This window comes from Protopterus annectens, chromosome 5.part0, assembly GCF_019279795.1.
Source record: "Protopterus annectens isolate FY-2018-M chromosome 5.part0, PAN1.0, whole genome shotgun sequence".
In the NCBI taxonomy this organism is placed as follows: Eukaryota; Metazoa; Chordata; order Ceratodontiformes; family Protopteridae; genus Protopterus; species Protopterus annectens.
Genome location: NC_056735.1, coordinates 1,704,979,082 through 1,704,996,371, shown reverse-complemented (window position 1 = coordinate 1,704,996,371; position 17,290 = coordinate 1,704,979,082). Strand labels below are relative to the sequence as shown.

Here is a 17,290-nt window from a genome sequence, read left to right as displayed (position 1 = left end):
CTTTAATGTATATAATTTTTCTACAAGTATAATTTCTCCTGAATTGGTTAATTTTTTAGCCAAGGGTTACACTTATGTACCTCAACACTGGATTGATATTGTGAAAACAATTATAGAGTTAAAATCCTTTACTAGGAAATTAAATTTCCAGGTACTTTTTGGAAACAGTACAAATTCAGATGTAGCACAAATGTTTCATACATCTAGTACATTTAACCCTCCACTTCACCCAGTACTGCAAACATTTGAATCAAAATGTGCGAATTAGATCTTAGACACATGGTAAAGTACGGTTCAACTAATAAGGGTAGGTTAGTTGTTTATCGTGATGAATGTGAATTTATTAAGTACATTCACTCACAAGAAATTCGGGTATGTAAACCCGATGAAGGAGGAGGTCTAGTAGTGTTTGACATCAGTGATTACATTGATCAAATGCACCAGTTATTGAGTAATGAAGCATATCAGCCGGGTTCTAGGTCTGAGGTAAATAAAGCGTATAACTTAATTAAGTCATGTATCAATGACTTGTTTATTGAAGGCCGTATTGACCAAGCATTGCTGAACTACATGATTACATTATTTCCGATTTAGCCATCCTTATTTGGTATACCCAAAATTCACAAAGACCTTATAAATCCTCATATGAGGCCACTTGTAGATAGTCATGGTTCACCGGCGTATGCTTGTGCCAAGGTTATTGATTCAATGTTACAGAAATACGTGTCCTTAGAAGAACAAGTCTGTAAGGATTCTTGGTCATTTCTTGCTAAAATTAACACCTTGGAGTATGCAGATAGTCACAACTTCTTAACAATTGATGTCAAGGACCTGTATACATGTATTCCTCATCAGGTTTTTACAGAGTGGGTAGCATTAATGATGTTGAAACAGAATCCCCCTGGTCAGGATATTTTGTTAGTGACAGAATTTTTGGATCTAGTTTTTTCTAACAATTTGCTCATATTCAACAAACAATTTTATTTGCAAAAAGTAGGGCTAGCTATGGGCTTCCCATGTGGGGCAAGTGTAGCTAACCTAGTCATGGCATACTGGGAATCTGAATTTGTCTTTAAAGATGTAAATATTTCTAAATGCTTAGCTTACTATACAAGATACCTTGACGACATTTTCATCTTGTTAAAGGGTGACAAAAAGGTAGGACGCTTTTTGTTGAATAGGTTCAATAATTCAACCGAATTTTTGCGTTTCACGTCTAATTTTAATTTGGAAGCTATTTCTTATTTAGATATATAGCTTATCAAAAACAGAGCTTTGGATTGTTATATAGCAAAAATATTCAGAAAAAATACCTATTCCAATGCGTTTCTTCATTTTTCTAGTTGTCACCCTTTTCATCAAAAAAGGTCGGTTATAAAAGGCCAATTAGTCAGGGCTTCACGGATTATTTCTCAAGATGAGGATTTTCAAGAGGAATGTACATTTTTGAAAATATTGTTTTTGCATCATGGGTATCCTGATCTTTGCTGGATGCATTAATAGATGAAGTAAAAGTAGAGCACATCACACTTTTAAGCCTATATTGGCTAATAGTAGACCTGTCCTTAAAAATTCAGTGATTTCAGGCAATTTAGTCACTTGTACATAGTGAAAAAGTGTCATCTAAAAGGCAATTACTATTTTGTAGCTTTATAACTACATTTAGTACACAAAACAGTTCTTGCGTGAATATTATTAAGAAAAACTGGGAGCTGTTTAGAAGTAATCAGGCCTTGTTTAGTAAATTTGGTAATTCCCCAAATATAGTATTTAAACGGGGTAGAAATATGAAAGATCTGTTAGAAAAGCAGTTTTCCAAACCTTCTAGAATCATAGGTATGAACAAATGTGAGAACTGCAATTTTTGCAGACATGTAGATGTGACCAATTATTTCACAATCAATGGTTATAAATATAGCTTACAAGCAAAGTTTAACTATAATTCATGTGCTATTGTCTATTTAGCTAGATGTACACAGTGTTTTGCATTCTATATGGGGAAAACGGAGAGCAGACTCCGTGACAGGATGTATGAACACTTATATGCTATAAGTCGTAACAAACTTGATAATGCACTTGCTAAACATGTTTACTCAAATAGGAACCATTACTTTAAATTTTTAGCTATTGACAGTGTTAAACATGATTTTAGAGGAGGCCGTTTTACTTTTAAACTAGAGGAGTTGGAACTTAAGTTGGCAAATAAAACTGGATGCATGCAATGTTCCTGGATTAAATGAGGCATGTTCAATAAGTAGTATCCTTAAACTAAGGAGTCTACAAAGGTAATAGTTCATTTAAGGTTTTATTGGATTATACAAATTTATTTAGGGTTAGTATTCCATATGAATGCTGAGTAATGTATGAATTTTTTTGATAGCTTTACATTATATTTTAAGTTATTTTAGTACATACTTTTATGAATAAAGTTGTTTATATATACACTGATTGAAAGTTTTTCCAGCTGTATTTGTTAACTGATTAATTGTCCCGCATTTTTTTGGCCTAAGTCTTTATTTAAATGTTCTTCCTTTGTGGAGTTGTAATTTCTGATGACGTTTGCCACTAAGCAGATGAAAAGTGCTTAAAAGTTATTTATTTCTTTAATTAAATCAAGTGAGTGGATTCAATAGTTGCTGGGACTTATTTGTTCTTTACTCAACATTAAATAAATTATTCAGTTCATGCCCCTGTTTTATTAAACCATCACTTACAACATAGGCAAGTTTGACTGAAAATGATTTAGAAGATGATAAGTGATGTATAATGTTTGCAACAGTTTATTCTGTTTTTTTCTTTTGCAAAAATTGGATGAGGAGATAAAAAACCCTTGCAAAATGTGAAAAAGGAGAGCTGAAAAATCTTAGAGATTCACCACATCAGCTTGTCCCTTTCATCATTCCTTCTGATCACTTCTGCAGCAGAATGGTCAAACACTAATCTCTATTCAAGGTTGAATTTAAAATCTAACTTTTAATGTCATCTGGGAGGTTCTGAGAAGGCAGCCATGCAAACCTCCTCAAAACAGTGGCCATAGTCCTGGATTAAGTATCAACAGAGTCATACACAAACTGTAAACAAGAAGTAGTGATGTGTGCAACAGAAGAAACCAAGTTATTTAAAGCAGAGTTTTCCTCACAGGAAGAAACTGCAGAAAAAAAAACATTCCTCATACTTTTACATTTTTCAGTGCACTGTTTAACATATACGCCTGACAATTCAAAATTCTGAAAATCAAATTTGCTGAAGCAAACACTGTTTTCCCATACCTATCAATAATTTCTTCATCCTTATCAAAAAGAGTAGAATAAGAATTAAATATGTGCTTAGCAACAGTGGATCAACTAAAGATATAGCTGTTGGGTCAAGTGTGGGAATAGTGTATACAAATCTAAAAAACTGAGGAGCTGTATACATATTATATGCCTTTTTTGCGTCAGTTGGCTGACGATCAAGAACATTGCAGGCAGTATCACATGCATCCTCTAAAGCTGACAGAAGAAGAGGAATAGGTGCAGGTTCTGGAAAATCCTTCTGTAACAACTCATAGTATTTTTTGTGGGATTGAGAAACCTCAGTGTTCTCCCACTAAAAACACTGGCACAGTCTAGCAATAGTCTCATGGAAACCGAAATCTTCACAGGAAGTATCAAAAACTGAGATATCCTCTGAGTCTAAATCACTAGTCTGAAGGAAAAAAAAAATCCATCCTTTCGTCTTCCTGTTCAAATTCAGAATCTTGAAACTCTTTAGAAAAAGAGGAATTCCTCTTTTCTTTATCAGAAACTACTCCACAGGAAGAACTAATAGCTTGAATGAAAACCTCAGCCAAACCCAGTAAACTACTCCTATCCAAAGAAAATTGAGACGGAATAGATACATGCTTGGCTTTCTGTTTCTTTCTGATGAGGAAAATGTGGCCAACTATGGTAGGAATGGCACCAGCAGCTTCCCCATGGATGACTACAGCTTCTGACACAACAGGGAAAATTTCCTGTGCCCTCTCCCGCCACCAGCTAGAGTGGGTCTCTCTTGCCCACTTAGGAGAACCCAGCAGCTTCAGTGGGTGTGGCTAACCACATTCAATAGAGGTTGTGGAATACGGGGTAAAAGATGAGTGGCCTGTGGTACAACTGGCCACAACAGAGCCACTCACCTGTGGCTGAGGCAAATTTCTAGCCAGCTGTGCTGGCAAAGGTTGTTTACTTAACTTTTCTTTTTTGTGGCTGGAAGAAGGACTGACTATGGGACTGGTAGTATGTTCCATGGTCAAGCTGAAAACTGTGCCTTAATCGGGGAGACAAGCAGTGATTGCTGGTAAACATTACCAGTCCACAAAAGTTACTTTTTTATGGAAAAATACTTTAAAATACCATGTCGACCCTACAAAAGTAAAATAAACAATTTCTTCACAGAAAAAATGCTATGCATTACTTTACACCACTTTTAAAATGACAGAAAAATGAGTGTTCCATTTAAAAGTATGCTACTGTTTTGAGACAGTGCATTAAAGCACAAAACTCCATTAAAACACAAAACTCCTACATTTAAAATAAGTTTACTGAAGCGGAGGTAATAAACAGCAATAACATTAAGAAAACTAGAAGTTTTTCCCCAAAGGGAACTTATCTGCCTAGCAAAAGAAAGCACAAGCCAACCATTGATCCTTGAAAACCTCAGAAGAGTCTACTGTTCTGTGGCAGTAAAGCTCTGAAGGGCCTCAAATTCAAAATTGGCTTTTAAGTCATCTCAGCTCAAGCTGCCTAACAGCCTCTGTGTGTGAAAGGTACCCTGAAGCTTTGGAAGCCATCTGGCTGTTCTGTCTTTGGCAGGATATAACTCATATAGCTCAGGCTACTACAGCAGCGATCAGTATGATGAATATCCACATAGACACATGCACCACAAAACTACTGAACGTCATGAGAAGGATGCCATATACTCAGAAAGTAATTTCAACACCTCTAAGGCAATCATAATCCCCTGGAAAAAATAACTGAATGCATCCATGTTGACTTATCCAACTAACTCTACTACCTCAAGTCAAACATTATCACAATAACAATCAAAATCCTTCCAGTCATTAACTCAAATAAGCCCGCACTTTCCAACATACATACATTCCTAACTAGATATTGTTGCTGAAACTTGCACAGTGTCCAAATTGTCTTTGTGAATGAGAATGCAGAAGTCAGTTAAATGCTTATTCGCCTTCAGCTGCTCATAACTTCAGTAGATTCCAGATTACCCTGGGGTTGAACATTCAGAAAACAGTCATCTCATTTTCAACAATTATCCTAACTATCTTCAACACTGAATAGTGGGCTTGGTGAAGCGGCTGTTCTCACACCAGATAAAATACTTCAACACTACCTGGTGTTATAGTAGTCAACACTTCATGGAAATGAACATTTAGAAGACATTCTTCTCATATTTCAATAAATACTCCATTTATCCAAAGTAATCCGCATGCCCACAGTGGAGGAAATCTTGGTTGAAGTGAGTCTGCATATGTCCTTGATTCTGTTTCTATACATGAGGCTATTTTCTGTTGCCACCATCATCTACACAGAAGTCAGAATCTTCTATGGAGAGAATTTAGCTTACAATTCAGTGTTCATTCATCTAGTTAAATTTATACCAGTCATTATCAAATGTTCTGCCTGTTCATAAAGGTGGTAACTATGACAAAATGAAAAAGTATTCATCTATTAGTTTGACAACACTTACTTGTAGATGTTTTGAATGAGGTTTGCTTACAATCCTTGATATTGATGGCAAACTAGGAGTTGGTATACATATTCATCAGCTTGGTTTTACAATAAAGGCACCAACTATTACCAATGTAATTGATTTCTACTTCTCTTATCAGCAATGCTGCCAACCTTGGCTAAAGTATTTGATAGTATACCTCATACAGAAATTAATAATTCTGTGATCAAATTAAACATTAATCCATATATTGTTTACTGGGTTATTAACTAGCTTACTCAGATACAGGGATATTTTAGACTACTTTAAAATAAACACTGGAGTGCTGCAAGGGTCTGTATTGGATACAGTACTTTTTAAATACATATGCTCCTTTCTTTTAATGGGCAAGTACCATTGGATTTCTACATCCAATGATGGCATAAAGACTGGGGCCTGTTTAATGTCTAAAAATGATTATTAGTTAATATGTACATGGCTTAGTTAGCTAAGTGTTTTGAAACACAGGATTGAATATTAATTATAAAAAAAAGTGCTATTATGCTTTTTGGCCCATCAGATATAGAATATGCCATCTCATTGGTCATTTTCAACTTCATTATTCTAAAGGAATACAAAGATTTGGGCATGATAATGTCTTATAAACTATCTTCTCTAAGATACATGCTAACAATGTTAAAAAGTAATGCCCTAAGAATAATTGCTCTATTAATAAGAATATAATAACCATAACACAAGCACTCAGGTCACTCCAAGGCAAGTACAAATATGACTCAGTCATTGTCCATGCTGGTGTGAATGACCTGAGACGTACCTCCCTGGACTACATGAAAAGAGACATAGAGGAGCTCTCTGAGCATGTAGCCCAGGCTGGTATGACCCTGACCTTGAGTAGCATCTTACCCTCACCAAGAATGATGCCACAGTATGAAGACAAGATGATCAATTTCAACAATTGGCTTAAGTATTGGTGTCATTCAAAGGGGATCCAATGCCTATCAGCTTGGGATGATATGCACGACAAGCCACGATGCTTTGCTAGAGACGGCTTGCACCTGTCACCCCTGGGCTTTCGGATATTGGCAAAGGCTCTTGCTACCCCATAGTGCCTTTTTTGGCAAGGCTCAAAAGACAAACCCACCTCCATAGGTATCACAAGGGATAAGAAACTAAGAGTAATGCTACTCAACGCTAGAAGTCTAAACCTCAAGATGCACGCACTCAAAACTCTCCTTAGCATGGAGAACATCGATATCTGTGCAGTAACAGAAACCTGGTTCAGGGGTCCCGAGAGCACCCCAGCACTACCAGGTTATACCTCATACCATGCTTTTCGGCCCCAAAACTTGGACCGAACCACAAAAGGAGGGGGAGTATCGATATTCATCAAAGATACCCACACCTCCAGGTTGGTGGCAAAGCACGAAGCATCAGAGACTATCCATGTGCAACTAACAGTGGGTAAAACTGCCTTCCAGTTTATAGCCTGTTACAGACCACCCTCCCAAACCCAGGAACCCCACTCGGCCTTCCTGAGAACACTAGAAAATATGAAGGTCTCTCCGAACACCATTATATTGGGCGACTTCAACTACCCAAACATAGATTGGGAGCATTACTCTAGCTCCAACACCCTTGCCCAAAGGTTCCTAGAATTCATAAACTCAAATGCTATGGAACAACTTGTTACCACTCCCACAAGAGGGGAAAACATACTGGACCTGATCATCACCAACATGGGGACTCTATGCTCCAGACCAGAAGTGTATCCCTCACTGGTAAGATCAGACCATAAACTGATCTCACTGGATATTCACATCCTGACCCCACCCCCTGCCCAGAAAACCACAGTGAAAAACTTCTCTAAAGCAAATTTCACACTCCTCAAAACCGAGGTGGAATGCTTCAAAGCCCCCGGGCCTGTGGAAAATATGGCCCAGACCGCAGAATCCTTTATAAATGCATTCTATGAACACCTTCAGGACTGCATGGATCATGCAATCCCAAATAAAACCAAGACCCAATCCTCCAAAGGCAGACGACCTGTCTGGTGGACCCCAGCCATAAACAAACTATACAATAGAAGGAGGAAGCTACTACATGATAGAGAAAAATCCCAAAAAGGGAAGGCATCTCTGATCAGTATTAGCAAAAAACTAAGGGCACTCATAAAATCGTCAAAGGCCAGCTTCGAGAGAAAAATTGCACAGGACACTAAGGATAATCACAAGGCTTTCTTTAGTTATGTTAGGAACCTGGGTGGGAATTCCCAGATATGCTCAGAATTAGTCCAAAATGACAAAAATACACTGATCCCACAGACATTGCCAACATCCTAGCTGACAGGTTCAGCGCAAACTTCTCCCCCCCCCACCAAAAGGGCAAATATCTATCCCAGCAGAGTGCTGCCCCCCTGACATCTCAGATGCTCAGGTGGGAGCCCCCCTCTCCAAAGCAAAAAAACACAGCATCAATGGGACCAGACGGTGTCCCAGGCTGCGTCCTACATGAACTCCAAGAAGAGCTAAACCCAAACATAAAACTACTGTTCAATCTCAGCCTTACTACAGGATATGTACCCAAAGAGTGGCGTACAGCAACAGTGGTCCCTCTCCACAAAGGTGGTGCCTCAACGGACCCTGGAAACTATTGCCCCATAAGCCTGACTAGCTTGGTCTGCAAAGCTATGGAAAGGATCATCATGGACCTCATAAATAAAGATATTGGGGACCTACAGACACTGGATCCTACCCAGTTTGGCTTTGTTAAGGGCAGATCCTGCCTCTTAAACCTGGTTGACTTCTTTGAAACAGTCACCAAGGCCATTGACGAAGGGAAGGTGGTCCACACAGCCTATCTGGACCTCGCAAAAGCCTTTGATACAATACCCCACTCGGGCATTATAGATAAGCTCACCAGCTTAAATATAAACCCCTATGTCACTAGATGGGTTGCAAACTGGCTCAAGGACAGAACCCACATGGTTAGAATTGCTGGAGCCATGTCAGACTCCAAACCAGTTACAAGTGGCGTCCCACAAGGCTCAGTCCTGGGACCTCTCTTGTTTGGTATATATTTCTCGGAGGTACAGGCCAACAGGGAAGGACTGTGGCTGACCAAGTTCGCAGATGACTGCAAACTGGGCGCCATAATCGACTCTCCAGCCGACACAAGCATCCTCCAAAAGGGCCTCGTAGAAACAGACAACTGGTGCCAGAGCCATGGCCTCAAGCTAAATGCCAAAAAGTGTATAGTCATCCCCTTTGGCAAAAACAAAGTGCCCACAAATTACCACATAGGTGGTAATCCATTAAGTACAGAAGAAGTAATTAGGGACCTGGGGACCCAAGTTGATAGCAATCTCTCATTTGACAACCACGTGGCCAAAGTGGTTAGAAAAACATTTTATATAGCCCACCTAATCATGAAGGGATTCACATCTAGATTAGGGAGGTCATCGTGCCTCTTTACTCATCCCTCATCAGGCCCATAATTGAGTACAATGCCCCTTTTGGGATGTACCTTACCAAACACCTGCAGCAACTGGAAAGACCCCAAAAGTACCTCACCAAGAGGATCAAAGGGCTCAAACAGATGCCATATGCTGCCCGGTTAAAGAAACTCCAGCTCTACTCAGTGGCATACCGCCTGCTCAGAGGTGACCTGTGCCTGACGTATAAGGCCATGTCCAACCCGGAATTAAGGGACATGCTGCACCTCAAAAATCCAAATCCCATCGAGCTACACGCTCGAGAGACTTGAACCTCAGCACTGAAATAAATAGGACATGCTGGAGGGACAGATTCATAACCCAGAGGCTCCCTTCACTCTGGAATAAAATCCCAGTCCAGGTTAGGCAGAGTCCCTCATTGACTCTTTTCAAGAGGAATCTTGATGAGTGGATGGGAGATCGTAGGTTTACCCCGGGTATCACTTCTGTGTCACTGTTAGACAGAGGCACAGTATACTAACTTCGAAAAAGGGCATAGCAAAATTAATTTAAAATGGGTGGCGAAAGCCAAACATACTCTGGCTAGGTTTATAAATGCCCTAGGGCAGATAGCCTAGTATGAACCTATGAACCTATGAACCTATGAATTCTTTTTTGTGTTGTATGGAAACTTTGTTTTCTTATGTAAGTCCTCATTATAGAGTGTAATTCTAAATGTTGTGCTTATTCAAAGACTGACCTGCAAGTTTTGGAAAGTGACCACAGACATTTCATCAAAAGAACTGCTGAATTTAAAATCTTCCATATACAGACAGACTCAAATTTATAGATATGAATTCAATAAATTACAGATGGCTGCAGGGTAGGTTATGCCTTGAGTTTAAAGCACTTGATAATGAAGAGTTAAAAGCTATATTAAATATTAAATATTTTTGTAGAAACATAGAAGAAAGCCCTAGATGAATGATATAGTGGTAATGTCTGAATAAAAATATCTTTGTTATTAAAGGATCTGGAAAATTTTTGAAAAATGTTCAAATTGTAGATCTAAAAGACAAGGTCATAGAGCCTACCACTATCTAGTTTTGTAGAAAGTTTATAGATGGTGCGTTTCTAACATTAATTGTGGCACAGGGTGAAGCTGAGTCATATAAGGTTTTAAAAGCTTGAATATAATTTTCAGAAAAAGCATTTTTTTCTATTTCTAAATCTTTAATAAGAAGGCATGGTTACCATCAAATATTCTTGCCTCATTTAATACAAATGCAACTTGCTGTTTCTCAGAATGTGTATTATGATATAGTATTAACTCCAACAATATTGTTATCTTGAGTTGGCCTCAGTTCAGTAAATCCTGAGTGAAATTTTATTAATGCCATTTGCAACTAATCACAATCTTTGCCAGGTAAATACATTTTAAAACCAAGATTAATAAGCTATAAAAGATGGCAGTTGTTAATCAAAAGAGGATCTGAATTAGTTTTCAGAAAAAAAGCCTTTAACTGGTTAATTTATTTCTCATTAATATTGTAATGTTTGATATAATAAAATATTTTAACAAAACTGGGGCAAATATGACAGATGATTTTTTTTTTTGTAAATTTTTTTTTAAAACCACTGAGTCCTGGTGCTTACCTGTTTTGAGTTGCAAAACAGATTCTAGCAGTTCTTTTAATAAAACATTTGAATTTAACTTCAGTGTGTAGCACTTCAGGACTATTTTAGAGAAAAATTAGAGAGAAAGCTATTCACATTATTTAGTCTTATATGCAAATTAGTCAAGACTTAGATTTCAGCATATGCTTGATAGAAAATGCTGGGCATATCTCCAGACTATTTATAGACAGAACTATTATCTGTTACTAATGATATATTTAATAAGCAAGTCAAAATTTTAACATGTATTCAAGGCACTAGTTTACTAGGGTTGAATGAATTTTGCTTGATTAATTGTCTGTTAAGGTTGAAACATTATTAAGTTTAATGGAATTTTTAATAAATGTATTAGTCATTAGTATGTTTTTAAATTATCAGTTGGTTAAGTGAATTTAATTCTTGGGTTTGACTGGTTGTAATTTGTCACATGATTAACCCAGGATGGGCTACTAAGTGGTAATATGGAGTGAATTTACTTGTTCTGATGAAGTTCAAAGAATCAAACAAAAGTGCTTAACAATAAATTCACTGACTCCATATCAGTCTGATACCTCTCTTCTGACCCATTTGCTATGAGTTTTGTAGGTTAGCCCTCCAAATTTCCCATTATTGCATGAGACTGAACAATATAGTAGTAAGCGCTTTCACGTTTTAAAAAACGTTTCTTCAGACTTAAGTCTGAAGAAACGTTTTTTAAAACGTGAAAGCGCTTACTACTATATTTTTATTTCGAATAAAGTGTTGCCGTATTTTAGTCGTGGAGAGCCTCTTTTGTTTTTTATGATATTATAGAAATGCATTAAAATTTCACAAGGTGTTTTATGCAATTGTGCATGCTGGGGCAGGGGGAAAGAAGAAACTGCCATGAAGCTGTAAGAGAATCTGTTTTTTTTCTGTAGGCATGCATTTTGGGTAGCACTAGGTTTATATGATTTTTTTTTTTTAATTTTGATAGCCACATAAATTCTGTTAATTAAAAGCTTTCATGGTGAATGATGGCCAGTGGCTTATACATTCATATAGCTCTGATTTATACCTAGGTTTGCTCTCTGCAGCTTATTATCCTGATATGTTTATATGTGTGTGTGTGTGTGTGTGTGTGTGTGTGTGTGTGTGTGGATATATATGGGTCCCCTGCAGATGGTGAAACTTTTAAAAGCTTGATTTTCATATGACTGAGACCATATGATCAAACTTTTAAAACTTTGAACGCTCTGAATGGGGATCTCCATAGAGTGTGGAACGGGAAGATTTCCCTTTGCCGCAATGTAGTACAATCTCGGAGTTGGTATATTTAAATAGAAGGGAGTGGGGGGTGCAGCCCCCTATGTGGGGGTACAGGGGAGCTTGCCCCCCTGCTAGCACTGTTTTTTTTTTTTTATTTTATTTTCACATTTTCGAACATTTAAATGTTTGATCACATGGTCTCGGCTATATGAAAGTCAAACATTTGGATGTCCAATTCTAGGAAGTAGACCCGTATATACATACATATATATATATATATATATATATATATATATATATATATATATATATATATGGGTCCCCTTCAGATGGTCGAACTTTTAAAAGGTCGACTTTCATATGGCTGGGACCATATGATCGAACTTTTAAATGGGGATCTCCATAGAGCACAGAACAGGAAGATTTCCCTTTACCCAAATGTAGTGCTATCTTGGAGTTGGTATATTTAAATAGTGGGGGGTGGGGGGGTGCAGGGGGGCTGCTAGCAATATTTAGTTGTTTATTTATTTATTTATTTATTTTTTCCCACATTTTCGAACATTCAAATGTTCCATCATATGGTCTTGGCCATATAAACGTCAAACATTTGGATGTTCGATTATGTGAAGTAGACCCATATACATACATCTATATATATATATATATATATATATATATATATATATATATATATATATATATATATATATATATATATATATGTGTGTGTGTGTGTGTGTGTGTGTATACATATATATATATATATATATATATAGATATATAATATAGATATATAGATATATAATATAGATATATAGATATTATTCTTAGATATGCTCAATAAATGTAACTGGACACCACTCTATGATCTCCAACTCGACCAGACCATAACATACTTCAGTGACACATTTCTAGCTGTTCTAAATAGCTTAGCACCAACTCGTACATGTCGTGTTAAAAATAAGACATTGCCCTGGATGTTAAAAGAAGCCATTAGACTTCAAAAACTAAGGGACAAAACCTGGTTTCAATGCCACAAAACAAAAGACAATAAAACTCTTTTAGCATACCAGCAGCTCCGCAATCAAACAAGAAAACAACTCAAACTAGAAAAAAAAAATATTTTACATATATGCAAAACAAATATGAAAACATTCCCAAAATGTTCTGGCAAGCAATTAACTCACTCCTCCACCTAGGTAAAGCCACAATCCCAGAACCAGCAACCAATAACCAAAGTGTAAGTATTGCCTCACAAATCAACACCTACTTTATAAACACCATCCTCTCCTTAGTTACAGGAAACAATTCCACCCCACTCTCTCTGTCACCTATTGTGGAAACTAACAACAAGTCTTTTGATGTCAAATCTGTCCCAACTAACACCATAAGAATGATGCTGAAAAAACTGAAACCTTCTTCCTTAGCAGCTGACAAACTCCCCAATGAGAACCTCAAACTTTCAGCTGATGCCATTGCTTTGCCTATCTCCATTCTGGTAAATAGGTCTACAGCAGAACAATATATCCCAAAATTATGGAAAATTTCCTATATCACCCTTCTACATAAAGCATCATCATCATCAACAGAATTAAACAGTTACAGACCCAAAGCCATTCTTTCTCCCTGTGTCAAAATTCTGGAAAACTCGATTACTACAATACCTACAATCTTACAACCTTATCTCTCCCTCCCAACATGGTTTCAGACCAAACACAGCACCACCCCAACCCTAATTAATTTCTCTAACACCATCAACCAACTCAGAAATTCAAACCAGCAGATAACATCAATCTTCTTAGATGTCAAAAGTGTTTGACACTGTCTCCCATCAGAAACTCCTTAATACTCTTGCCTCACTAAACCTGTCAAAGCCCTCCCTCTCCTGGTTCCTAAGCTATCGTTCTGACAGACAACAAGCAGCACAATGGAAATCTGAACTCTCACCACTTCGGCCTGTCTCAGTTGGAATCCCCTAAGGATCCATACTAGGGTCCCTTCTTTTCACTATCTTCTCTAATGATCTAGCCTCATCTGCAACACATGCTAAAGTAATTCAGTACGCAGATGATTCCATGTTAATCTGCTCAGCAGATACCTTACCAGACCTCCAAATAGTACGCCAACAACTTTCTAATGATATCGAACCATATCTAAGTAAGTCACAACTAATTCTCAACTCCCAAAAAGACACAGTTAATGCTATCTACCAGTAGAAAATAATCACCTACCACCCCTCCTTTTAGCATTCTATCAGGAAACAACACAGTCATCCAACCAGCTGAGCATACAAAACTCCTTGGTGTGACTATCGACAACAAACACAAATTTGACCAACGCATAGCCATCACAATTAAGAAAGTTCATGTCAGACTTGGCTCACTGTAAAGAAGCAAGCCATTCCTCACTGAGAAAACCAGACTAGCCATATCCAGAACCTTCCTCCTTGCTACACTCATTTATGCTTTCCCTCTCTTTTCCAACATAAAACAAATCAGACAATCAAATTGGAAACCTGCTACAACAAAATAGCCTGCTTCACAGCCAACCTTCCCCACCAAACCCACCACTGTATTGCTCTACATTAATTAAATTGGCTCAAGCTACCTAACTTCTCCATCTCTACCAATTTAAATTCACACACAATATCATCTTCCATCCTGACAACTGTCCATCTCTCAAGGAACTTGTTGTTCCCTCCTCATGCCCACGAAGTCTAAGATCTGCAGACAGAAACTTTCTCACAAGAAACAAAGCTAACAACACTCATGGTGAAGCCCTATTCTCAAATTAAATAGCCAAATTATGGAGCTCTCTACCACACACCCTCCAAAACACACCCGAGTCTACCAGTTTCAAACAACTACTATTTGAACATTTATCCAAAAAATGGCATTGCTCTTTCATCACACCTGTCTGATAGGATATCTATAACTCTCTCATCACACTGTCCATTCCTTGCCTCATTTTCTCCCTCTGCTCTGTGTTATTACTACTCAAAAAAAAAAAAAAAAAAAAAAAAAAAAAAAATATATATATATATATATATATATATATATATACATTATACACACACACACACACACACACACACACACACACGTATATATATATATATATATATATATATATACATACAAAGGAAATCTCATTTGTTCATGACTATTATTTAATATGTGCACAGTACTAATTATATTTTTCTGACAGTGATTTTTACTGAAATGGTTGTGTCTTTCTTTTTGAACCTATATCTACTAGAATACTGTATTGAATGCTACTTTGTATAGACTAACTAGATGATGTGTATTCTGCATCTTACTATATGTATACTATTGTACTATCTAATTACTGAATTTTGCTTATATTTCTGTGGAGCTTTTCTCCCCGGGCCTCTGCTGAACATGGGATTGTGGCCCAGTTGGACTTTCCCGGTAAAGAAATGTAAATAAATATATATATATATATATATATATATATATATATATATATATATATATATATATATATATATATATATATATATATATATTTATAGCCAGAGAGAGGGACACACACACACACACACACACACACACACACACACACACACACACACACACACACACACACACACACACACATACACACACACACACACACACACACACACACACACACACACACACACACACACACACACACATATAATATGGTGAAACATAGCACATTGAATAACATTCTTTTCAAATACATATTGTTCAAAACAAAGTTATTGAATAAAATGTAATTCAAAAGAAATGAATTGAAATGAGGTAGGTTTTGCAGTATTGTAGAACACTAGAGATGAGAGAATCTTCACTTTTTGTCAATGTTATGTGATCTCTAACTTAGTAAGGGTGTAGGATACTGGGGTTGCAAGTGGGCTTACCCACTGAAAAACAAACAGTCTGTTTTTGGTTACTTACCAGATAGTCACTTTCTTCATTAAGCCTGTATTTCAATTATTTTTGCTGTAGTAATGACTTCAGAGAAAATGACTTTCATTGAATTTCCATAAGACCATATATATATATATATATATATATATATATATATATATATATATATATATATTATTATATTATTATTATTATTATTATATGTTTATGACGCAAAAATGGAAATAACCCTTCAAGTGTATATGAAAAATAATCTTGCTACAGGAATAAAACAACCCATACAAAGTCATCAGATAACTCAGTGTAAGTGTGGATATCAGTTTGCTGTCAAGAACAGACTATAACTGTATGGTAAATAGTGTATTACTGCATGCTGTTTAATCCCATAGTTTAGCTACTGGTACTAAATGATATACCTGTAGTACAGCTGTGCAGTGTTTCTCACTGGTGAACACTTTGCTGCCTCCTTCTGGTAGAGTGAAGTGTGAACTAAGGTCCATAGATAAAATTCTGCTGTAGATATTTGAAAGTTTCACACCAGACTTTGCCTCTTCTCTGTGGAAAATAAAAATATTTTTAAAGCAAAAACATGATATACTTTCATCCCAATGATTATAACAACAATATAAAGGCAATCATTTCTTCTTGTAGTAACACAAATAAATTGATACGATGCATTTCTTTAAAAGATATGAAATATAATACAGCTTGAAGTCTTACCTATTTGCAAATGGCAATGTTTAACACAAGCTACTTTCAAGACAGGCTTCCTGCAGCTGTAATCTAAGTAGTCTCACATATGCCAAATGTAATATTTGTTGATTAAAGTACTTATGTCACAGTCACAAAGTGGAGCATTTGATTTTCACCTTGGGAAGGGAAATTGGCTATGGTTAAAATGGCCCACAAGAGCAGCTAGCTTAGTACCTGGCAATACACCTATACAGTTAAAACCTTCCTGCAATCTCAGCTTCAGTCTTCATGGAGATAAGTACATGAAAATGTGCATTTAAATATTATCAGTTAAAGCTTAATTAATAATATATAAGTAAATGAAAATGTGCATTTAAATATTATCAGTTAAAGATTAATTAATAACAGAGTGAGTCAAGTGAGTCAATTATAACCCTTTCCTTATACCTCCATATTCATTCCATATAACATGCATATCCAAAATTTAAGCACATACTTTGGACTGTTTGATAACAGTTTTGAAGCCTGACCCCCCCCCCTTTTGTGCACTATTTAGGACAATAATTTTCTTGGGTGGCGAAAGCCAGGATACCTTTTTGGCTAGGCTTGTATAGGTCCTAGGGCTGATAGCTTA

At 36.8% G+C, this 17,290-nt stretch overlaps 1 protein-coding gene across 1 annotated transcript in view; it reads right to left on the bottom strand.

The window, feature by feature from the left end:
* LOC122801843 (kelch-like protein 9) overlaps window positions 1-17,290 on the bottom strand; it is a 414,260-nt gene that overhangs the window by 205,799 nt on the left and 191,171 nt on the right. The window contains exon 3 of the mRNA XM_044071492.1: window positions 16,380-16,518. Within this exon, the coding sequence (XP_043927427.1) occupies window positions 16,380-16,518 (139 nt within the window). The remainder of the gene's footprint in view (window positions 1-16,379; window positions 16,519-17,290) is intronic.